The sequence below is a fragment of the Phaenicophaeus curvirostris genome, chromosome 6 (assembly GCF_032191515.1).
Source record: "Phaenicophaeus curvirostris isolate KB17595 chromosome 6, BPBGC_Pcur_1.0, whole genome shotgun sequence".
Classification (NCBI taxonomy): domain Eukaryota; kingdom Metazoa; phylum Chordata; class Aves; order Cuculiformes; family Cuculidae; genus Phaenicophaeus; species Phaenicophaeus curvirostris.
Window position 1 is genome coordinate 39,581,933 of NC_091397.1, and position 25,475 is coordinate 39,607,407.

The 25,475-nt window shown below is 36.2% G+C and overlaps 1 protein-coding gene across 2 annotated transcripts; it reads left to right on the forward strand.

Moving 5' to 3' along the window:
* The first annotated feature begins 1,088 nt into the window (after positions 1-1,088).
* Positions 1,089-24,789, forward strand: ANLN (anillin, actin binding protein). Of its 2 annotated transcripts, XM_069859853.1 has the most exons (24): positions 1,089-1,238; positions 1,614-1,898; positions 2,333-2,679; positions 3,355-3,577; positions 4,530-4,723; positions 4,860-4,967; positions 5,438-5,558; positions 6,404-6,505; positions 7,057-7,283; positions 7,832-7,983; positions 8,289-8,436; positions 9,086-9,221; positions 9,525-9,707; positions 11,355-11,481; positions 12,473-12,521; positions 12,604-12,660; positions 14,025-14,063; positions 14,422-14,443; positions 15,430-15,542; positions 17,391-17,444; positions 19,836-19,922; positions 21,264-21,371; positions 23,358-23,530; positions 23,939-24,789. In XM_069859853.1, exons 1-24 carry the CDS (start codon positions 1,133-1,135, stop codon positions 24,060-24,062), a joined length of 3,285 nt encoding a protein of 1,094 aa, XP_069715954.1. In that variant the 5' UTR covers positions 1,089-1,132; the 3' UTR covers positions 24,063-24,789. The 2 variants fall into 2 exon arrangements, with proteins under 2 accessions (XP_069715954.1, XP_069715955.1); XM_069859854.1 differs by lacking the exon at positions 17,391-17,444.
* Positions 24,790-25,475: the final 686 nt, after the last annotated feature.

The window sequence follows — 25,475 nt, forward strand, 5'->3', positions numbered from 1 at the left end:
TTACCAAAACAGTTATTTAATACAGAATATGATCATAGTACTCAAATTCCCAATGGATAGGAAATGAAAGAGAATGTTGTTAGGTAATAGTAATTTTTTTTTTTTTTTTTTACTTTTAACAACCACATGTTTAATTTGTTGAATGTTTGGGGTTTTTTTTATGATCACTTGGCAACCATTTCAGTGCTGTTTATTTTGCTAGCAAGTTAATGCTGATCAGGTAACTTGACAGTATGATTTAGCAGACTAGCAAGACTTGACAGTTTAAGACTGTCATGTGGTGATTCAGTAAAAAAAGTAATTACTTTTAAGAGTTTCTGACTCCTTCAGGCTCTATAGAACCCTCTCTTCTTTTTTTAGATTTTGCCACTGCTTGTATCTCTTCAGCCTGGTTTCCTTTGTAAGCCAATGTAATGGGAGACACTGTTTCATTTAATGATCTGTAGGGAATCTACTGACTTACTTCCCCTTTTCTTAATATAAGAATGAGTGTCTCAGACTTAACTGTTTATACAGTTTTCATGACAGTTTGTGGCTAAGTGAAAAGACCCAAACGATTGCCTCTGTGAAGAAAGGGCTGTAGCCTGTTATCTGTCTGGTAGTCAAAACAACTTGCAGTATATCTGCAAACTGGCTGCCCAGCTAGCAAGAAGGTAGCTTGGAATGTGCTGCAGTGTGGTCTGCCTTTCATCCAACAGGTACTTGCTGAAAATGGGAGAAGCTGTGGATATTGCAATGGTGAAATCAAAGCATGGAGGATCAGGGTTATCACACTAAGAAAAAGGAGGTAGGCAGGAAAACCATGAAGTTGGCAGCGTAGAAAACATGTTTTTTTCCATTCTGCTTTCAGGAGGATATAGCCAGCCAGAAAACCAGACTGTGAATATCTCTATCACATGGCATTGCAGTAAATCAGATAGCAACATCTGAGAGCTGCACTGGTCTTATTGTAGCCTTCACTATAAATTTCTGGTCTTGTGGATCTTTGTATATGCTATATAAAATTCGAACAGTTTTAATTTGAACTATTACTTGTTAATGCACTTATCAATGTATGGTAACACATGATTTATTGGCTACTCAGAAACTTCTTGAAAGAACCCGTGCCAGGCGAGAGAACCTGCAGAAGAAAATGGCAGAGCGGCCCAAAATGGGAGCGAGACCCACAATGCAGACCAAGAGAGTCAGAGAGCCTTTGTTAGAAACTGGTAACCAGGCTTCTCTTCCTGGTGAAGAAGGTATTTAATAAATACTGTCTTTTTCTATAAGTTCCATCTCCTTTGTTTTCTTAGGGCAAGTGAAAACCCTTAGTGTTTATCTTTAAACTAAATAGCAATGGGTGTGGTTACATGACCAGTAAGACTGAATTTGGCTAATGTTTAGCTTAACCTGACAGCAGATGCTCCAAGTAATTAGTAAGCTATTTAAAAGTAATTGTACAATGCCAAAGATAGTGCCTTGTGCTTGGTAGAATTTGGGAAGGGCACTTTTTGGGGAAGCGTATCAGGGTATTTGTAAAGCATAACTTTAATGCAAATAAAGTTTTGTACTGCCTCTGAAAATATTTTAGATTGTTTGAATACTAATTTGGTTGAATACTTTGACCTGAACAGTGAAACCTGGTACAAAACCATCACCGTCAAAGAGGCTCTGTCCTGACAATATGGAAACTCAAGCTTCCAGTTCAGAGAACATACAACCAGTTCCTTCAAGTTCCACGAGCCATCGTTCTCCTAAGATGACTTCAGAGTTGCACGTAACTACTCCTAACAGGGCTTCATTAGTTCAGCCTCTTGAGAAAGAGAAAACAAACACCGAATCAGAAACTCCTGCAACCCTTTCAGTCAAAGCACGAATGCAGAAATTGGCAGAACAGCGGCGCTGCTGGGATAGCGAGGGTGTGTTTCACTTGCTAAGCAGTATTGGTGATTTTCAATGTTTGCTAGCAGAAGATTTTTTTTTGTGTGTGTGAACACTAATGTTTTCATAAATAATTCTTGGGCAGCACTGGGAAAGACCTAAAATAATGAAGCTGTTGACTACAGCTTATACATTTTTTTTAATTATTTTTTTCCTGCTGGTGTCATGCCTTGTTTATCACGTCAGTGACATAAAACTAGTAAACTGCTTGGTTAAAAATGTGTTGGCTTTGCAATAAGCTTTACATTAATTCAATTAGTCTCAATACCTTCAGAGCTAGTAGCTTGGTGTTGTTGATAGCAAGAACATCTAACTGTTGATGAACTAAATATTTAGCAAAATGCTAAAGATGCAAATGTCTCAGTAAAATATATTATAATTAACAAGATAAATGTGTTTTTCTTTTTTTCAGATCCCCTTGAATGTGCTCCTCTGTCTCCCCTCCAGTCAAAAGATCTGTCTGTTTCTCCACCTAAGCAGACATCTAATACCCTGGCAAGTAATACCCCTATTGGGAGAAGAGGCCGTTTAGCTAACCTTGCTGCTACAATTGGTTCCTGGGAAGATGACCTAAGTCATCCATCTGCAAAGCAAAACAATGCACAAGAACAGCCTGGCACTACTTGTTTATCCAAATTGTCCACTACAAGTGGAGCATCTGCTAGAATCAATAGTAGCAGTGTAAAGCAGGAAGCTGCATCCTGTTCTCAAAGGCTTGTTGAGGCTTCTATTAATAAACCAGCAAACTCAAATATAGCGGTGAGTGTCTGATTTGGTTGCTGATTAAAAAATTGATTTGAGTCTCGGGGGTGTGGGGGGGGAAATGACAAGTGTTAACTCATAACTTTTAAATCCGAATAGAAAGATCTGGTGTGAGCAATCTTCATCTATTTACAACTTTTGCTTTATTGCAACCCTTTTTAGTAGCAGACTTGAAATAGCTTACAGTCCACTTTATTGAGACTTAAAGATGAGTGTACTTAAGTCTTGTAAAAGTTGATGTTAAGCTGATTGATTTGACCATCAGGAGGGAGCTTGGCCGGGGTTTCACTCTGTAACTTCATATAGTTGAATGACTTATATTTGTAAATATTATTGTATGAAAATTAAGTCAAAATGCTGGATTATTGTTTAGTTTATACCATTTATGAAATGACAGTTGTCTACCATGTGCAGCCTTGTTTAAGGAAATGTGGGCAAGCACCTAAAGTAGCTGGCAAAGGCATCTGGAATCAATTGCTGAAACAATTTGAAGTACTGGATTAAAAAAAATTTACCAAAAGCTTATGACACTTGTTCTCTGCTTTGTCTGTTGTTGACGGAATAGGAGTGTTATGTTAGTGTGCCATGCAAAATGCTTTCATTCTTTTTCCCTCTTGGCAGAATAAGAGTGTGCAGTCTTACCTTAACGTTATTTCTTTTTCCCTTGTTAAGGATCCAAACAATTTTTCAACACAATCCTCAAGAGTCACTGTTCCCTGTTCTAAAGATTCTGAAGTACAACAACCCCGAACGGAGAATCTCTGCATCCCTCAGAAAACTGAAAAGCGTACGCAAACAGCAAAATCAACTTTGCCTGAACCAGTTCAGTACAAAGAAGAGCCAGTCAAAGGAACACATGTGCAACTTGAACCTAAGGGTAAACCCACAACACCAGGTAAGCTGTTTTTCAGCTTCAACAAATATTCGTTCAAATTAGGCTTGTGTCCTCTGTTGAAAAGTACACATTAGTTAAGAAATTATGGTAATATATCAGATAATGCCTATTTCCAGTTGTGACTTTATTCAAGTCATGAAGAGTTCTGTGATAATTATTATAAATTGTACAGATTCCATAGTTTGCAAGAATATTTCCTTGGACGTGGTTTTAATAAGTCTTGAGAGAAAAAGCAATTTTACTTTTCTCTCTATGTAAACATGCATCTTGTTAACATCAGTTAATAGAGACTATTCAAAGCTGCTTTCAAATTTCAGGATACTATGTGTATCCAATTGATATAAGGTAGAGTCTGCATATGTTAGAAGAAATCAAAGATAAATGCCAGATAGATGCTTGAACTTTCCATGATGTCTTTCTTTTCAGTGGTAGCATTGATGTTGAAACAAGTGATCATCCCCAGCTTTAAATTCAACTGCTTATTGGGTCAGAAACTTGGACTAACAGCTTGAACTCTTTGAAATGATGCCTAGTGGAGCAAATGTTTATCTCTAAAGATACTGATGATAAAAGACAAACTCTAAGTGAAGTGGATGTCAAACAATGTATCTGCCTTATGTACTAGAATGCCCACTTATATGAAGGATGTAAGTGAGGCTGATTGTAGAGGAAATGTTGAAAAAGCAAACCAGTTTAAATAACTGGCAGATCACGTGTGGACTGTAGTAAGAGAAGGATATCTGTTTGCTCTGATTTGCTGCTTTATTAGTTTGTGTTCTGTTACTGTGGCGTTTTGCACTTCAGAGTTTGTTTGTATAAAGTGTAACAGAGTAAGAGCTGTAAAGGTGGCAGCTTAATTGCCTTGTAGAGAGACTTCAGCAAGCTGCAAAATTGCAGCAATTTCTTTGTGTTTTTGAGAGTTTCTTTCAATGCAAAACAATTGTTCTTGTAGGGGGATCAGGAATTAAGCCCTTCCTGGAACGCTTTGGGGAGCGCTGTCAAGAGCATACCACACGGAGTCCTGCTACGAATACTTCAGGGTGCAGAACACCCATTGTTACCCCAAATACAAGGACAATCCAGGAAAGGCTTCTTAAACAAAATGAAAATTCCTCTACTGCCAATTTAGCTCTTCAGCTTAAACAGGTATGACTTTGTACGTTCATAGTTTGGTTATAAGCTTGGGGAAAATTCTTACTGCTCTGCACCTTCCTGAGCAATAGGAAATGTTTTGCCATCCTAAAGCTGTTGGCTTTACCCTCATTCCCTTTTATTTGCTTAGGAACGTGAAAGAGAACTTGCATGTCTTCGGGGCCGGTTTGATAGAGGCAATCTGTGGAGTGCAGAGAGAAGTCAAAGTTCACAGAGAAAAGTTCCAGAAGCTAAAATGGTAATGTGTTACCTCTGTGTGTATCAAAAGATGGTCTGAATTGTTTTAACATGTCCTGAACACAGGCATAAGTATGCAAATGTAAATAAAAGATGAAAACCTATGCTTTCTGAATGCCCAGGCTGTGCAAGCAAGACTGCTGGTCAAGTGGTTTGTATGATTATTAAAAAAAATCTTTGGATTTTTTTCGTCTTACAGAGTCAGCTAAGGAGACAAATGACAGTGCTTTGAGCCAACTAATTTTTTTGGTGATGTTTATTATGCTTTTTTATATAAGAAAGCTCCTCACACAAACATTCAATTTAGTATTCAGTGTTTCAGCTGAATGTGTTACAGAATTAAGTAGGATTCTTCTTAATATTGCATAGGCAACCTCTTTTTTTCAGGTGTTCATGTCTTTCTTTCTCGTAGTTTTTTTTAGTCACTTTGAACACTACTTCTTGAATGTATCACGTTTTAATTTTTGCCAGGAGAGCCCATCTCGGACTAGTCCAAAACACCCTCTTAGTTCAGATGCCACTGCTTTTGGATCGACAGAAGACACACCAGCAGGTCAAAGGCCAGCAAAGTCTCCCAGCTTGGAGTCTTCGGGTAAGAACTGCCGCTGTTCACCTGTGGCTAATACTGAAACACTGTCCTTGATCTTTATGAGCAGATAAAGAGGCTGGTAGCATGGACATATAGAACTGGACCTCTTATTTGGTTGCTGATTTGTCTACATCTTCTAATACTCTGCATTCCTATACCACTTGAAATATTGATGAGGCAAGACTGCCTTTTCATTTCTTAGTGGATTTACCAATGCTTTACGCTTTCATATGTGTTAATTGTAGGGAGACTGAATGACAATCATTAGTTATAGATTTAATCTATACTGTGTGTAGGTATCCAAATTTCAACAATAATCCAGTGGGAGGGAACTCTTCCCTTGTATCCCCTTATGCTTTACTATGAGAATTAATATCACGTGAAAAGAAGTCTGTGGCGCTCTTTTGAGCACTTACTGTGCAGAGGCTCTTTTCTCTGTGAAAAAAAGGGTGAACTTGATTTAGGCTTCTTATAGCCTATTTGCCCATAAAGTCTATGAGATGTGCTTTTAGAAAAAGAAGATAATACTCTTCCATTAGATTTAGTAGGTTTTTTTTTTGTTAAATTTTCCCTTTTTGCTTGAGTGGCTGCACTTTACTATGGTTTCATTGTTCTCTTGTGCTATCAATTTTCCAATTATAGGATAGAAGTCTAGCTCTACAGGTTGTGGAGGGTATCTACTACAATGTGCTGCTTTTTTGGCAGCAAGCTAACTAGAATACTTAATCTAGCAGGCTTTATGTAAGTTGTCAGCTATATTATCAAACTTACAAAATTCAATAACTGAAAAAGAAAGATTCAAAGACTTCATTTAATCTTTAGTGACTTATTTTTTATGAACTACTCAGATGCTCCTAAGTGTGAAGAGACTGATAAACCCAGCCCGCTGAAGAGCCCTGTAAAAACAATGCCTGTCTCAAAACTCAAGCAACTTGCTGAGATACCGAAAGGTTTGTATTGAGTGGATGTATATTAATGCATTTAGCCATCTATTGCTGCTTGTCCAGAGGAGTGTTAATATTCTTCAAGTCTGAACAATGAATTCACTGTACATTCGCTAACACGCCTGTGTTTCAGAGTTTTACATAAAACAAATTGTGAAATTTCTTTTATCGTAACCCTTCTCTTTTGACATTCAAGTCTTCAGGAATATTAAAATGCGGATATTAAAAGTTTATTGGTAAAGGATAGAAATTGCTGCTCTACATGCAGCAATGTAGTTAAGTTTTGGACCCCTTTGAACTAAAATATTGAAACTTGTCTAAGTGCGTGTTTCTGTACCCTTTCTGTATCAATTATGCAGTATATGTGGCAGCAGTATATTTTAATAAGGATGGAATTATAATTTAGGATTCTATGTACCTGATTATAAGTGCTTTTTAATTAAACATACTGAAAAGCAAAAATAGTTATCTTATGTCTTAACGTGTTTCTGTTTATTCAATGAGAATTATGAGTTTAGTCATGATGCTACTAATATTTTTAAAACATCACCCTTCAGATGAAGTTTACGAAATTGAAATGAGTGTGGATGACGAGATGAATAGCTCAAAAGTGATAAATGAAATTTTTGAAGTTCTTGAAGAGGACGGTCCAGACATAGAAAAGCTGAAGAAAGAAATGAGCCTAGGTTTGGAAGGTGAAAGTGATGAGGATGAACAGGAGGAGTCATTGAACATTTCATCAATGTCTCTGTTAACCCCTCTAGTGGAATCTGTTGGTCCAGAGGTGAGAATTCTTAGAAGGTGGGGAAAGACTTGTTTATCATGCTGAGATGTACAATTTGGTTGCCAACAGTGATATTTTGTTGTATTGTGGTACCTGGGCAGTTAGAGATGTTGCAAATGAAGTTTCGCTAATGAAAACATAATGAAATAAAGATATTTTCCTCTGAAAATAGCATAGCGTATTGAGTGATCTGCTAAACAAGTGGTTTAACTGCTGCTGAATCAAGCTTGAGTATATACATGTATTGTGCTGGACTTCAAGTGATATACGTGCATTCAGTGAAGTGCTTACTGATGAAAATCTGAAGATAAGTAATTGGGTAATTTTACCAGTTTGGAAAATAAGGGTGAAATCTCCTCGAGTTCAATGATCTGTTGGTGTCTTTGAAATAAATACAATGGCTTGCTCTGTGTTTGAGGAAACATTTGTAAAATGTCTGTTAAATAATAGTAAGCAGAACTCTAAATTTATTATTTATATGGAAAAACAATGAAAACAGATAATGGTTAATGTTGATGTATATCTGTAATACAACTTATTCTTCTCAGGCCTTTGTTTCTCCCTGTAAGTCAAGTGGTGAAGGTAGCAGTATCAGTGATGTGAGTCAGAAGTCTGAGAAGTTCCAAAGAACAGAAGTACCCAAGGCAGAATCTGGAGACAGTATTGGTTCTATGTCAGAAGATCGCAACCTTCCATATAGGTAATAAATGCAAAAAACTATACCTGATTCTGTATCTGTGCAAATTGACACATTGGCTTTTTTAACTTTCCTAATGAAGTGTACTGCTTAAAATATAAATGAAGTTTTTTCCAAGATCTCAGCTTTTACGAAAGATTGCCTCTGTGCAGTCTTTATTTTGCTCAAACTTAAAATTAATTGATAGGATACTTTCTTAAAGCCACTTGGTTAAGTTGGAAAGCAACAATACCTGATACATATCTGTATATATAAAACCAATGCTTCCAAACCTGTAAAACATTTAATGGAGTTTCCTCTTTTAAAAGTGTTGATGCATATAGATCTCAAAGATTTAAAGAAACTGAACGTCCGTCAATAAAGCAAATCATTGTTCGCAAAGAAGATGTTGCTTCCAAGCTAGAAATGAAAAAGAATGGCCCATCTGATCAAGTCAATATCAAAAAGAAAATGCAGGTATGTAATACACTTTTGAAAATCCTTTCTTTTACTGTTCCCTTGCTTAATTTTCCCTGTTGATGTCCAGGATGTTAGCATACCACTTAGAACTGCGAAATTAGGTTGCTAAGCATAAGTACCTAACGGTAGGGAATGACAATGCATAATTTGAACAGCTAATGCATATTTTCAAAGGTTTGTGCTATAAAGTAAGTCTGAACAGAACAAATGATTGTTTTGTGAAGGGGGTGGGGAATCTGTATCCTATTTCTGCCTTTGAATTAGGGAAGATTCGTAACTACATACTTTCAGTATACAATATTCTGATCTTTAATTGGTGCCTTGTTCACCTACGTTGCTGAATGTGCTGCTTCCACTAGTAAAGGCAAGACTAAACTGGATATGGAGCATACAAACATTGAAGTAATTCATTCCTCACCATGTTAAAATACCTCTGAAGTCAAAAGCTGTGCTGCAATATTCCTTTGCAGAAGTTACTGTAAACTGCAAGATTTTTGTAGCTTGCTATCTAAGTGGTCTGATTTTTTATTTTTTTTTTTTTTTTCAAGCATAGCCCCCAAAATGCTAATCTCAAGGCATTTCCTTGTTAGAATGTAACACTAAATCTCTCTTCTTCCTGATTATTTTTACTGCTGGTTTACTCTAGGAGCTGAATAATGAGATCAACATGCAGCAAACAGTGATTTATCAAGCCAGTCAAGCTCTGAACTGCTGTTTTGATGAGGAACATGGAAAAGGGTCACAAGAAGAAGCAGAGGCAGAGAGACTACTTCTCCTTGCAAGTAGGTTTTTCGACTCAAGTTAAATTTCTTTATATGTATACTTTAGGGAGAACTGATGAACTCTGGCAATGCATTTAGTAAAGTGACAAGTTTGCAAAATATTTTTTTTCACCTGAAAAACAGGAGTGGATAAAACTGTCTCTCACTTCTGTAGGAAAGAAGACATTTTCTGTCTTTCTTGTCTGCAATATTCCTACTATTCTGGAAGATGGTTAAGATTTCTGTTGCGTTTTACATATGGCAAAGAAAATGTTCAGTACTATTATTTGTTCTGTTACCACTATAATTAACTTCTCTATGCAGCTGAGAAGAGAACTGCTTTATTGGAGGAACTGAATAAACTGAAGAGTGAGGGACCTCATAGTAAAAGAAGTAAAGCTGCTTCTCCATCCACTGAATTTGCTCCTTCCAGGGGATCTGTTTCCATTTCAGAAATGCGTCTACCTCTAAAAGCAGACTTTGTATGCGGTACAGTTCAAAAACCAGGTAAAACTAGCAGCTGAAAGCTTTGCTCCTTCCTTCTGCCTTCCCCCATCCTCACCCCGTATTTTCAGTTCATTGTCCTTGTTTTTTTGGTCTTCTGTGTTTGGCATTTCTCAGAATTCTGGGGATAACAAAAATTTGGCAATTGTATTTAATTGATCTGCTTTTTGGCTAAGCTTTCGTCTTGCTGCCTTGGATTTTTTTTGATGAATGCAAGTCCAGTACTATATATGATTAAATTCTAATGTCTGTGGTTGTTTGAAATGCTCATTAAGTCTCATTTATTTTTTTTTCAGTCCTTTTGTTAACATTTGAAAATATTTAACTTAAGACTAGTCTTTCATTATCTTGTTGTCATATTTTAAGTAATCAAAGCATTAAAATGTGGATTTGTTTCTTTTGTTCCAGAAGAATATCTGGCAATCTCTCTCTGTAGATCTAAAGTCTTATCCTGGAACATAGTAAACTTATGTGATTTAGATAATCCACAAGTCTACCAAGTAACCATTGCTGTTTTATATAATGCTACAGAATGGGATTGTAGCTGTACAGGTTCCTCTTGTTTGCCTCACTAGAACTCGAGGACAAAAGTAATTGGACAAGGATTTTTTTTAAAGTTGGTTGTAAAACTTCTGCTAATGAATTCATACAGAGCCTTGTTGGTATTTTTTTTAAGTGTCCTATGCAATAAGTGTCACTTCAAAGAAAACCACAGCCATGAATATAAATGTAAATGTCTGACCTAATTTATGATGCCCACCCTACTCCCAATGTGTTAGTTTTTGTTGTGCGAGACAATCTCCCTTATAGGAAAGCTTCTTTAATAGTTACAAAAAATTCAGTTTAGTTACTGTCAGTAATTCTCAAACCTGACTTGTCTAAACAAACATTTATGAACTACCTGTTATCCAAACTTTATTCTGGAAGTGCTATACTGTGTGTACCACGTAGTCTATTAATTGCTTTCATCCCTAAAGAGAACATGGAATATAAAGAGTATAAATCAGTGCTTAATGGAGGCTTCAATGGTTGTTCTGGAAAGCTGTGACTTGTCCTATGCAACAGAGCAATCAAATGGCTTGGGTTTTTTTTTTTCTTAACATGCTTTGATGTTAGGCAATGCTTTTGCTTTACTGTTCAGGAATTTGCTGCGCAAACTCCAAATTATCTCCTGACACTATAGAGATGTGCATTTGTGGTTGTCTTTCCTTGCGCCCCTCCCCTGCCCCTTGTGTGATAAGTTAAGGAAATGAGTTGCCTGGATAACCAGTTCTTTGATAGGACTGGAAAAAAGTATGAGAATGAGCAGTAGCAAAAGCCAATGTATGGTTCAGCTGGTAGGCCTAGAGAATAACAACAGTGTGTGAGGAACTCTGATTCAACACTTAATCTTAAAGTTCTTCCTCTCACCCACTGAATAGTGTAGGTCTGGCTCAAGGTATGCAAGTCAGTAATAAAACTGTTGTGAATATCGTGAAGACTGTTTTACTAGTAGACACAGTAAGAAAAAAAACTTGTTTAAAGACTAAGTTTATAAGCAAATATTGACTGTTTATGTGGGCTCAAAATGAGAGATGTTTAATGGCCATGCAGTACTTGAAAGGTCTTAGACACTTCTAGGTAACAAACCCATCTGATATGTATTTACAGAAGCAGCAAATTACTACTATGTAATAATACTGAGATCTGGAGCAGGAAATATGGTTGCCACTCCATTAGCAAGTACTGCCAGCTCCCTGAATGGAGATGCTCTTACTTTTACCACAACATTTACTATGTAAGTATAAAGAAACTATTCTGGAGCAAGTTTCAACTCTGATGGTGGAGCACGAATAAAAATGCTTAAAATCTTCATATAAGGATGTCGTATTCTGCAAACAAATACGGCGAGATCTTGGGGTATGAGTATTTCCTTCTTCGAGAAATAGCTGGAATGCACCTCTCCCAAAAGAGCAATCTGGACTATATTCTACTGTTCATCAGCTAACTTATTTCTTGCTTTTTCTACTCTTGTTCTCTCCTGGAACACCTGCCATGACAGATGGATTGCTCTGCCTGAGATATGTGTTTTCTCTTTTGCAGCAACTAATGTTTTCTGTAGCTGTTTGGGTTTGGTATCTGGAAAAAAAAGTACTCTAAAACTAACTCTTGTATGTTAGCTAAAAAAGCATTGTGAGTTCAAATGGCTGTTTTTTAGCAAAAGTCTTCCAAAATAAATAAGCAAACTCCTCTTTTAAAGTCTAACCCAAGTGGAGTTCTCACTTAAAGCTATTTACTCAATAAACCCTATCTGTTTGTACAAATGTGTGCCAGCAGTGGACTGAGGGGTGCAATCTGAGAAATGGTAGATGCACTCAGATTATCTATCCCTTTTCCTCACTCCCCTTTTGCTCTAGAAAGTATTTTGAAATAATAATGCACACAAGTCTTAAATAGCAGCTCTGCTTGCGTGAAGAGTACTGTTGTGGAAATGGAGCAGCCCTGTTGGCCTGCAGGAATAAAATATGACTTCTTAGTAAGACATTAGTTATTAGTCAGCACTTTTGCTAAGCTTCTCTATAGCAGAACCTAGCTGATCCCTGGAGAGTTCTAAGGAGCAGTAGGAGGGAAGAAGCAAAGAGTAACTTTTTTAAAACAAACAAAGCCCCCAAACAAACAAACTCAACCCAAAGCCCAAACAAACAAATAAAACCAAACCCCCAAGGCACTCCCTGAAAATCTTTTTGTTTCAGGCTGTTTAATTTATTTTTCCCCCTTATCCCTTTTAGGCATGATGTGTCGAGTGACTTTGAAATAAACGTGGAAGTTTACAGTTTGGTATGTATTAGTTCATGTTAAGAGCATGTGGATATGTAAGGGAGAAAGTACAATACATTCTTCATACTTTCTTGCATTACAGGTGCAGAGAAAAGAAGTAACAAGCACTGATAAAAGGAAAAAAGCAAATAAATCTAAGGTAAATGAAACCTGAAAATGAGTATGTTGTATTTAACACAAGTTACGCTAGGAAGACTGCAGTATTGAGGGAGAACTCACTCACAGTCTTAGTCAATCTGTTGTTTGCGTTTACTTTTCATGTTCTGCCTTGGAACATCTGCAATGACAGACGGGTTATGGAGTCCTGCAGCTTTTAGTAGATTGGACCTGCAGCAGTTGCTTGAGTCTGAAATATATTAGAGGAGAAGGAGAAGTTGTATTACTAGTTCTGCAAAATGCTGTGCTTTACAAACTTTATTTTTTTAGGTGCAGTGCCTTTGATAGAGATCTAGTGCTTTTATTCTTCACTTGAACTTCACCAGTCAATATGCACTACTCTGCAGTGTGATTTGTCTTAAAGGTTCTATTGATCAAGTGTAGCACTTCTTTTTTCCCCAGTGTTAAACAAAAGCACTACATTTTTATTTTTTTAAATCAACCATTGTTTTAAGAATTCCTTAGACATAAGCATTTTGGCTGGGGTAGGGTGCACATTTCAAGTGTTTGTGCTTTTATTAAAGCTTTGTGACCCTAAACAAGCCAGTGGTTTTTTTCTCTTTTTCATTCCCATAGCCAGGCACACAGCGTATTCATAATTTTGAGTCCAATTTCTTCCTTATAAAGATGTCTTAATAAAAACAAACTTGCACATCTTTCAAAACAGTTGGAATAGTACTTGAATCCTATCTTTGCAAGCAGAAATAGGACCTTTATTTCTTTCATTTTTCTCATTGAAAGCACGCTTCCATCTATCTCCCATTAAAACCAGTTTGAAGTCCAGGCTTTCTAGCTCTGCTGCAGAGGAATCTTTACTTAAAATTGAATGTTTTTGTGGCACTGTTGGCATCTTGCTGGTGTGGGGTTATAGGTTTTGCCGATGGCAAGCTGTATTTACTCTTTCACAAGCTTTCAGTTTCAAGAACTGATGAATACATAATTCTAGTTTGTTTCAGTCTCACCTAAACTTTGAGATTTTTTAATGTGAAAATATATAACATACAACAGTAGCACACTGAACACTTCTATACTTGTATCATTGATGCTTTAATAAGCATATGCAATTCTGAAGCCCTGTTATGTGAAGGAAAAAGGTCTAAGATTGCTTTTTAAACAAATGCATCCGTGCCAAGCTAATGCATAAACCTAAACCTTTCTGTAGTAAATATTTTTCATACGTAGCATTCCTTCCTCTGAAATGCTTTTTGAATGGATGCAATGTAAGACTTACTAATTGTAACTGGTATCCATTAAAAATTTATTTAGATAATCCTTCAGTAGTTTCACTGTCTAACTTTCAAACTAATGTGATGGACAACTTTAGTAAAAAAAGCATTTATTTTGTAGGTTATTACTCCAAAGAGATTATTAACATCTATTACCTCTGTAAGTATGAATGTAACATTGTAGCAAGGTCTGGTTATGAATACTTCCAAAGGCATTATTCTTGCACTGAATAAGGCTATGCCCATAGTAGGCTCTTTGTGTCCCTTACCTATTTCTTGAGCTGATGGCTGAAGATCTTAGTAGAAACCTGAAACTATAGTCCAGCTAACAGCTCTAGAGATGTGATGATGGATATATGCAGTTGCAACACATCTGTTTGGACTTCCTTTTCAAATTCTGTATGTGCTTGTCCTTAAAGTACTTCAGGTTTAGTTTCTGTGTAACCTAGCTTATTAGTCTTCTGTAGAAATTGTCAGAAATTACTTTTCTAGTAACTTTTCTTTCTCTTTCTTTCTAGAAAAGCACCCTTCTTACTCCAGGTAAGTAAAATCTAAATATTTTATGCCAAGATGAATAATCTATGCTTGCTGTCTAAAGCAGTATATACGAAGTAATACTTGTAACAGATGATAATTTGGGAGTAATAAACACAGAATTATGTCACTTTGCCAGCCCAGTTTATATTTGAGTTACTGTTATGTTTAATGGGGGATCTCTTCACAAAATCAAAATTAGCAACTGGTATTGGGTGCCTGTGGTCTAGCTCCTTTTCCTGAAAAGGTGCGCTCAGACAGATTTGGGACTTTTAAATGAGTCTGATGTGAACAAAGTAATAAAGAGCAAGGTTGCAAATATGAGCAGCTTTGCTCATACAAGCAGTATTGCTTGAGTGTAGCATTTTTAACATGTTTATGTCTTTCTGACTCTTGGGACAAGAGCAGTGTCTGAGTATTTCCAACTACATAAAAATGCGTTATACACTTGTCTGACTGCAGTATTAGATACTTGAGCTAGCTTTAGTACAAATTGCAGCAATACAGCGGTAATAAACGAACTCTGGAATGCCTACCATGCTGCTGCAACTAGTGAAGATTCCTGCGCCTGAGCTATATAGTACTTGTTTATATTCCTCTTTGCACTTATAGCAACAGAAGCATACAGAGTCTGGAAGACTGCTTTGTGTCACTTGAGAGGTTAAGAGATTTGAAAGTCAAGTTCCTGCTGCAGGGCATGTGCGCTTTGTAGCATGCCCTAGAGTGCTCTCTGTCCCCCTTGAGACTTCTTAAAATGCCTTGTATTGTCCTTTGTGAACATTTCAAAACTTCTTTCTGAAATAAAAGATCTACTAAGGAGGAATGGTGTACTTCACGATACTGTCTGAATGTGCTGCTGAGCTGTACTGCAAAGAGTGCTTCTGGGATACTGAGTAGGGCATGCATACAGTAGTACCAATAAAAACTTTCTAAGCCCTGCAGCATCCTGATTATGTGTTGTTATGACTTGACTTTAACTTCTTTCTCCACAGCCATGTCCAGTCCAGGTGGCCCTAATGCCGTACGCACTACTAATTTCACCCTTGTTGGATCCCACAAGCTATCACTGTCTTCTGTCGGAAATGCCAAATTTGCACTGGAGAAGGTAATGGAAAATATTGGTTACTAATCCAAAGGTAATTGCATAGTACCAGAAAAATGGATGAGTTTGTATTTACTTTTCTCAGGTGAAATCACCATCCTAGAAATGAAACATAGGTTTCTATGTTGCTTTTTTAATATGCATAGATTTAAAAAATTATATGTAGTTGTGGTTACTCATATTTAATTTCATGACTGAAAATCATGAAATTTTTCAGTCATGAAAAATTCCAAACTTCCAGTCATGAAAAATTCCAAACTTCCAGTCATGAAAAATTCCAAACTTCCAGTCATGAAAAATTCCAAACTTCCAGTCATGAAAAATTCCAAACTTCCAGTCATGAAAAATTCCAAACTTCCAGTCATGAAAAATTCCAAACTTCCAGTCATGAAAAATTCCAAACTTCCAAATATACATTGGAGATACAACAGAAAGGCTTACGTTATGACAGATGTTCTTTTCTGTAGCTCAGTGTAAGGTATGGTTATGCCAAGATAATGAAAGCATTTGGTTACTAATTTGCTTTCAGTGACAAAAAGCTGATGTATTGAGTTGTCACCTCTGTACATAGTCTTCATATTTTGTTTCTCTTAGTCTTGCAGTCATCACTAAATAAAACATTAAGTGTGTTTTAATGGTAATGATGGGTTTGAAATTTTCTGTGTTTAATTGACTTAAAAATTGTAATTCCAATGTAGTTAGGAATACGAGTTTCCTTTCGTATCCCAATTAAATTTGTAGAAGCAAACTATCTTAATATTTTTTGAAAGAGTTATTACGTAGTTTCATACCATTAGTTCCTTGTCCAAACACAATGTATTTGTTAGTTCTTGCCATTAGAAGTTAAACAATACATTCTTACATTCATTGTAATCTCTAACCTTGTAATATCTTATACCTAAACCCTGCTTTAAATAGGTGTTTATGCCAGAAGCTATTCTAAACTAACTTAAATGAATTCAAAAGTTACTGCAGCTTACCGTAGTACTAAATTACATCTTTATATATCCAAACAGCAGCATAAGAATAAATTTTCTTCTTGGCTAATTAAGTCTTATTGTGATGATAGTAGTATTGCAATTATAGCTTCTGAGAGAAGAGATAATAAGAACCGGTTGTGCATTAGATTGCAGTAATCCCTATTTGCTTTTTAGAAGTTTTACTTTTTGCAAATAGAAGCGGAGAGTCCTCTACTGAGACAGTCTGCAGAATTTAACAGTAAAATTGCACTGCTGTTATTGTCTAAATTTGAGAAGTACCATCTTTAGTCCTCCAGCATAAACGTTCCTCTTAACCAGAACTGACATGTAGAAATCTTATTTTGTATATGGCTAGATTATTGGAAACCCCTTGTTCTCAGAGTTATGCGAATTGGCTTTTACATTGTATTTAGCAATTTGTGTTTGAATTTTTGTAGTTTACTCTGTAGGACAGGACACTGGACCGGACTAGTATTTTTGTAGCACAAGCACAAAATTCAAATAGAATTCCAGGGAAACAATCTCTTGATTAATTTTTTTTCCATGTGTCAACTTCAGCTCACAAGTAAGAATTTTCCTTTATAAGATAACTTAAGAAAAAAACTATCACCTCTGTAGGGCTTCATTTCTGTCTTGGCCTGTGGCTGTACCAAACAGCTGCTTCTTAACTTGCTCCATGCATTTCTAAAACAGAACGAAATGCTGCAGCAGCAGTGGGATTTTTCAGTTTCATTGCTCCCTTTTATATGCACTGTTAAAACTCAGGGCAGAAAGGACCAAAACCTATTTTGTGTATAACTATCTTTTTTGTTTTTCTTCGTAAACCTTAACTTTACACTAATTGCATTGAGCATGTTTCTTTTTTCCCTAGATAAATTTTGGAGGGATGGAAAAAGAACTGTTGAGCTATATGTTCCAGGACAAGGTTGCTATGATCCTTTAGTTTAAAATAGGAAATTGCTTCCTAACGCATGTTGCTTATGTGTGTCTGGCCTTTTTGCAGTTTTGGTTTTTTTTTTTAGTTCTTCTAAGTAAATGCTTACAAATATTTACTAATTAAACATAATATGTTAGGAGCCTTTAAGACCTGCAGAATTCTATTCCCTGTATTTTACAATAATAAGCATGCTGCTAAGGCTCTAAGTTATTTAGGCCACTTAAATTTCTAAATTTCCTTAACTAGCATGTGACTCTTCTTCCTGGATTACTGGGGGAGGGTTTTTCTTATTTCAAAACAAATCGATATGTCTCTTAAAGATCACTAGTCAGGAAATTTAAACCAACTTTTTCAAGTTGATTAGCTCCACAAAACATAGAATCAGGTACTCTGCTAACAGAGGACTAGGTAAAAATGACAGATAGCCTAAGTGTTGATTTAACTCATTACCATTGAAGAAAGTGAAAATCTCGTGAGGTCTAAATATCTTGTTTCTTATTCTATTGAGACCTTGTTCTGTCACGACCTATCAAGACTTTTTTTTAAGCAAAAAGCAATCGTAGAGAACTAAAGTTTTGAAAATACTAAGCATGTCAATGTGAGGCTCTTACTTTTGCACAAATGTGCAATTCAAATAATTTGCTTACTTTAGGAATTAAGTGAATTAATATGCTTAAAGGAAATAACTGATCTTTAATCTCTGAAAAGTTTCTTCCCTCAGAAGAAAATGTTTTAGATAACTATATATATTTTCACTCGAAAGTAAGCAGGTGATTATTTTAGTACTTATCACCTCTTATTTGTAATCAAAAATCTCGTAAGAAACCTTTTTTTTTTGAAAATTCTTAAGAGTTGCCTTGAATATCTTAACAAATGATCTATGACAGCAAGACAACTTCTTATGTTGGAATCTGAATGGGCTCACCAGAGTGGAAGCTAGCTTTGTCAGGGGCTTTCATTTTCTCTTGATTTAGCTTGGATATACAACAAAGTACTTTCTTTCCACCACCTCCACCCCACTTGCCTTTTACTGGGATATAATGTTGACTAGAGTGTAATATCTATGTGTACAGGAAGGGTGTTTTGAGACCTGCTTTAGTAATTGGTAGTGGATGATGGTGTAGGCTCTCTGTAGCTGGTATGTTACACAGCCTTTTTGCTTTACTGTCAAGCAGCTCTTCACTGGTAAACTATAATCTCCAAAGGAGATTATTCTGTCCTGACGTAAATTACAAAGGAATGCAAAACCCACAAAAATGAAGTGGGGAATTACCCAAACTTCCTTGAGGCCCCTCATTCAGAAGTGGATTTTACTGTGGTTTGGTAGGATGCTGCACTGGAGAACATTGACTTTGCTGGTAAAAATCCAGTACTGATGCAACTTATTTCTATCATGGAGAAACATTTTGCTGTTCTTGCGCTTCAGATGATCATGCAGACTCCTACCTGGTGCTCAAAATTTTGCTGTGCTATGCTATAGGGCCAAGTATGTGAGCAAGCTGTGCATGTTGTCTTAGTAGAGTAGGTCTAACATGGAAAATTCTGTTGCTTGTGCACATGTAGTGCGTATCTGTAAGGAAACTGCCATATGCCTATGATTCAAAGGGAATCGATTTCTAACCATAACATCTATTTCAGTGTTCTGCAGATTTCACCAAGATCTACACATATAACTATAAAGGCTTACACCTGACTACAAGCAAAATTTAATTCTGTTTGATCAAAATTGATTCCATGGCTCTAAAAGCTACTTTATTTTGTACACATGCTTATTCCCTGGCAAATCGTTCTTTCTTTGTATTTGAGCAGCACCATCACCCTTTTTCTTTTCTAGTAAGACAAAGCACGGATGTTTCTGACTTTATCCCCTGTCTTCCACCCCCAAAGCTTTAGTGTTGCTGTCCGTGACATCTTAAGCACCAGTTGAACAGCTGCTTGTGTTACTTTTTCCTCTTGTAGGTTTTTTAATACAAATATTTCTCTGAGTAAGCACTACTACATCAGTACCTGCCAAAAATGCTTATGGCATCCATGTACCAATCTTGTTTAAGCACACTTTAATGTTTTCCAAACAATTTAATGACAAACTGAGGCAGAAACTTAGAGTTCTTAATCATGTTTAGAGTGTCTGTTTTTCTACATAGAAGCATGCTTGTACCTATGTCCTGAGCAAACTAATAAGCAAATAAGTCTTGAAAAGCTTCCAAATGAACCTGAAAAAATAAGTGATTATTACTGTCTTGCTTGAGACTGACTGCTTTTTTTCGGCTGAAGATCCTAAGAACAAGACAGTACTAACATGCTGGTGCAGGTGGCTTGCTTGAACTGGTAAAGTTGAGATGTCAACATTAAATGACTGATTGCTTTACTTTTTTGCAGGTCCCCTTTTTGTCTCCTTTGGAAGGTCATATATATCTTAAGTTAAAATGCCAAGTGGACTCCTCTGTGGAGGAGAAAGGGTTCTTGGTAAGGTATTAATTTCAAATTTCTTTCTTGGAAATTGCAGGTTCTATTAAATGTCACTTAAGCTTCACACGTGTATTTGTAGTGACTGTGAAGCTTAAAACTGCCTTGGTGTTTTTGTTTTTTTTTCCTTCTCTGAACTAGACCTTAAAACTTTCCTGGTCTATCTTCTAACATGCCTGAACTAAAGCTACCTTGTAGGATTTTGTATATCATATTCTTCTTAACACTATTCATTTGTAATTCTGAACTGCAGTTAACCTCTTGCTATAATCTGATGTGAGGAGAGATTCTGATTTCTCTGCCAGCAACTCTTAAAGGACATCTTGGAGTCTTTTTATTTATTTATTTATTTTTTACACTTAGAAAACAAAAAGGAAGTATTAATAGGTGGCGGTGTTAAGATTGTGTCCAGCAGATGGCAGTAAATGTGCTATGAAAACACTTAATTACGCCACTAACATTTGCTCTTACTTTGTGTGAAATCAGAATTTCTTTAGGCTCTTCTCAAGCAGTTCTTTCAGTCTCTATTCCCTTTACTTAATTGAAGTTGAATAGATTTCACTAGATGCAAACATTTCACGAGCTTATAGTATTTGCTATCCTATGTTTTTGTGTACTAGTTTAAGAAAGCTGTTGTGTATGCCTACTATACAATATGTAAAACCTGAAGAATGGTGTACATTCATATTGAATTTTTTTCAATGTAAGGATTTTGAAACTCCCTGCACCATTAAAAATGATAACCTGAATTGTGAAGCGTGAAACTTTCCATTCCAGTACTAAGGAAGTGGGCCTTGACGTTGGTATAATCCTGCATCCAGGAACATGACTGCTGACACAAACATTTAAATGTTAATCAATTTCTTATTTCTTTTAAACTGACTGGGCTTCTCAGTGTGGCCTGTAGTGTAGCCAAATATTTTGTAATGTTGACCGGTAAATCAAAGATGACTTAAAGGCCTAATCATAATAAATTATATTTTTGTGAACTATTCATCCTGTATCTGCTATTTGTAACCCTCTGTTATCTTAAAACAATGGGAATACTTGGCACCGTCAAAATGAAAATCTGGTAATTTGAAGTAGCAGCGATAGGTGCATTTTGAGCAAAAGGCTGCAAACTTCAGAATGATAGTGTAAGCTCATTTTCTGTATTATCTGGAAAATAAATACTGTGTACTAATAGAAGTCTCTCCCAGTATATTTTCATTCTCTTAAGTTTACCCATATGAAGGGTGGTACTTGCAGAATCATCCTGGTAGAAAGAGTTGAGTACAAACCAAGCTCAAGTTATTACGTTACTCTATTTTCTATTATTTTTTTGTTTTTAATTTTTTTAAGACTATGTTTGAAGATGTTAGTGGATTCGGCGCATGGCATAGACGTTGGTGTGTGCTGGCTGGAAATTGTATATCTTATTGGACATACCCAGATGATGAAAAACGAAAGGTAATGCTGTTTTATAGAGCTCAAGTTTGAAGTTCTGTAATGCGCTACACAACAAGCAATTCGTTTTTAATGACAGTAATGTTTAGGCTTAAAACAGGTAAGTATTCAAAGTGTGAGATTCAAGCTCATAAAGATTCCTTGGAGAATGGTCAGGACTTGTCATTGTAAATCTGACAGAAATCAGGGAAAACTTAAAAAATGACCTCTTTCTAGTGGGAAATTGGAAAAGTGCAGGAAGATCCATATTTAATTTCCTCTTTAGTCTTAAGGCCTTCCATTTCTTGTCATATGACTAATTATTTGATTGAAATTGATCTGACTTATACAGCTTAATAAGCAGACTGTATCTAGTTGTCCTAAGTTTTGGACAAAATAATGACTAATTCTTTACCATATTAAGTGTCAGAGTAGGCAATCCTTCTGTATTGCACAAGCATAGTTGTAATTGTGGACGATCTTATTTGCAGTCAGTTTTCTTGCAGCTCTACATTGTAGCTGAAACTGCTTCACAGAAACTTAAGTTATTGCCTGCCTAATGCGACAGATCAGAGGTCCATCGGTCACTGAGGTGAACCTTCTTGTCTCCTTAGCCCGTGCTCGCAGTGTATGCTGAAATATTTCCAGGTGCTTTTAAAGACTGCTTTTGAGAGAGTTTTTCTGACTCACTTAAGCAATTTACCTTTAAACGATTGCTTGTTTGTTGGCAGAACCTTTTTCTTTCCCAAACTCTGTGGCAAACTCTGGTCGTTTTGGATCTTCTGTGCCAATCCAGATGACTGACTTTAGTTTCTTCTCTGCTAACAGAAGACGACCATATGCTGATAGTTGACATTGCCAAAGTATATCAATGTACTTTCTTTCCCTTCCAGGAGAGAGGGAAAAGTCTCTGCCTAATGTAATAGAAGATAAGCAAAAAAAATTGAATTAAGCAAGAAAAAGGTTTCTATTCTGCTTTTGTCTGCAAGAAAGCAGCTTTTTGTTTTCCAGATTCTGTTCTTAAAATCTTCTAGACCGGTTTCACTATCATTCTGAGAAAGGGCCAGCTATAATCTTTTAATGTAATAGCATCTACAGCAATATTACACTCTACTAAATGCCTCTGCTTACCCCTACTATATCTGTTCTGTTGTGCAGAGATAAATGTAGCTCATATATCAGTGTTGAGCAATGGTCGCTTTAAATCCTATTGTGTTTTTTAATAAATTTCCCATGGCTGAACATGTATCACCAACATACAACCCATTTCTTAAGTTTCCTTGAAATGGAGCTGTTCTTCATTTTTCTGTAACTGGTTATTTTGACTATTATAATAATGAAATAGTATAGTGAACATGACCAATAAATAGCAAACTCTCTTCCAAGCTAAGAGCAGCTTGTGATGTTTCTCTGATGAGGTATTCTGTAGGTGTGAAGAATCCGAGCCAAAGTCTATAACTAACTTTAGGCATACAGCTGAGCCTCTCTCAGTAGCAGATAGAGATAACTGCCTTGAAATTAGAAATTTTCTTTGAAGGGGTCTAGCTATTGACTATAGAGGGAGCTAAAGCAGCTGAAGTGGGCACTTCAGTGCTTTAGTTAGGTGTTTTTTGACGATGAATCCATGTGCTTATAGGCTTTGACAAGAGTGATGCGAGCATCCCTAAAGTGCTTGTTTTCTTTAGGCTTTGGCAGGGTTTACTCTATCAGTTTGTATTTTATTATGAAGTTCCACTTCACTTTGAAGGTTAAAAAGCTTTTTTTAATATATATCTTGAGGGGTAGGAATATATCTTGCTAGAGCCTAGGCCTTTGATAAGGAATGGGCTTATTAGCTCTATTGTATGTGACTGAGCCAGGCATGTTCCATTGTTTATATCATCTTGCTTCAGCTTTTAAATGCAGAAACCAGAATCCCTCTTTTTGTATGGAGTAATTTATTGGGGGGTTCACTTAATACGGAAAAAATTGTTGTAGTATTCTTGCCTGATGAACTAACTTCATTTTCAGCATCCAATGGGCCGGATAAACTTGGCTAACTGCACTAATCATCAGATTGAACCTGCCAACAGGGAGTTCTGTGCTCGTCCCAACACTTTTGAACTAATAACTGTCCGGCCTCAGAGGGAAGATGATAGAGAGACTCTTGTCAGCCAATGCAGAGACACACTCTGCGTTACAAAGTGAGTGGATAAAATCGTGAAGGTTTTGGGGACGCCATGGGATGTGTATGGGAGGGGTGTTTTGCCTCAAGCAATAATTTAAAATTACATAAGACCTTTATAACTTTGACATACTAATGCAAAGCTTATTTAAATGGAAAGACTTTGGGATGACACTTTAACTATTTTGGTTCACTTTTAGTCCTATTTTGTCATGCTGTCCCATTTCAGTCTTGTGAGGACAATGAACTCAACTTTTCAGAAAATGGAAATGGCAGGTAGCTTGAAAGCAGGATTGTGGAATATTTGAATTCATTTCTTTTCCCCTGCTATTAGGGCTTCCATGGATGATCAGCTTGACATTTTTCAGAATAACTAAGTAAAGGCAGATAAAAATGTATATAATCCATTGGGTTCTTTGCCTTTTAGGAACTGGCTGTCTGCTGATACTAAAGAAGAGCGTAACCTTTGGATGCAAAAGCTCAACCAAGTCCTTGTTGATCTTCGCATGTGGCAGCCTGATGCATGCTACAAGCCTGTTGGAAAGTTTTAAACTCTGGAAGGGAAATAAGAAGAAAATGTATGCAAAAACCTGCATGAACTACATAAAATAAGGACTTTAATGAAAATATAGGAAGCCCTCTGGGTCACTTACGCTTTAAATTTGAGAGAGTATTTAACATTATAGACTATATTATGCTGTATTTTTATTTCACTTTAAGGACTATAAAATGTATTTTACTTCCTAGCTTTTGAATAAGGTAAGAAGCAATTAGCTGAATGTGCTGAATATTTATGTAACTCCTTTTTTCGAAGACTTTTTTTAGCTAAGTACATTCTCATCTTTTAAACAACTAAATTATTGCAGGAAGATGGGGGCATGCTAGTGAAAAAACAAGCTTACTAGATAACTCAGTTCCCTGAAGGAAACGATGGGTCAGAGTTCTCTAACAAGGACGGTGCTGAAGCAGAAGATATATTATTGGAGGATTTGTCAGTTTTTTTGGATTTTTAAATTTTTTTTTTATAATCAGGCATAGAATTTACGAGTAAATTTTATTCTACAACATGCAGCAATAGGTATTTCTTGCTTGCACAGTGTCCTTGTGGTCAGAACAAAAGACGTGCACAATACTTCTTTTGCAATTTGTCATACAAACTGGTATGGATAAGTGCATGGCATGTAGACTATGTTGTTTACAGGTCTGAAATTATGTATGCGGTATAATGCACTTTGATAGAAATGAAAAGCCTTAAGTATTTTTGTTAGGACTGCTATGTAAAAAGCCAGACAAAAAAAGACTAATAAAAAAAAAAGAAAAGAAAAAAATTAGTTTTAGGGTTGTATACATCAGTCTTTCCTGGAATTCATGGTTTTGTACGAGCTAGAATTCTCCATTTGAGAACCTGAAGAGGTTGTAATATTGCTTTTTTGTGGTGTTTAGACACTACAAAGCTGCTATGTACCAATTAATACTCTGATGACCGAAAGTAGTCTTCCTCCCCCTCATAGACAGACATGTCCATAAATGCAGATAAGAACAGTACTTCAGGGCCATCATTAAAATGGCAAAACTTCTCTGTTAAAACTTGTAATTTTCACAGCTTTTCACTGGGCTTAGTGAAGTACTATCTCATTACTTCACTATTGCAAATGCAATAATAGAATACTCAAAATTACTATCGTTGTTATATATTCACACTTGAAACACTAAATACTGTTTTCATTCTGCCACTTTTGTACTTGCTTTTAAATCTACCTTTCTTTTTTTGGTGTCTTTAAATATTTCCAAACTGTGTACCAAGATTTATTTTATTCGTTTAAAATAAAGATTAAAACACTTCCCGCTTTTTTCTTAATGTCATCTATGCATGTGAGATACTGGTCTGTAGTCTGAAGAAGAAAAATCTGGACTCCACACAATGTTTAAGAAAGGATTCTATTCAGCATGTGTATCCCAAAATA

What these genes read in the sequence shown, in the direction of transcription:
- ANLN (XM_069859853.1), top strand. Translation starts at nt 1,133, where the DNA reads ATGGCAGAGCGGCCCAAAATGGGAGCGAGACCCACAATGCAGACCAAG. An exon ending in GGGTAAACCCACAACACCAG is followed by an intron (nt 3,578 to 4,529) that starts GTAAGCTGTTTT and finishes TTGTTCTTGTAG; the next exon opens with GGGGATCAGGAATTAAGCCC. An exon ending in TCCCAGCTTGGAGTCTTCGG is followed by an intron (nt 5,559 to 6,403) that starts GTAAGAACTGCC and finishes TGAACTACTCAG; the next exon opens with ATGCTCCTAAGTGTGAAGAG.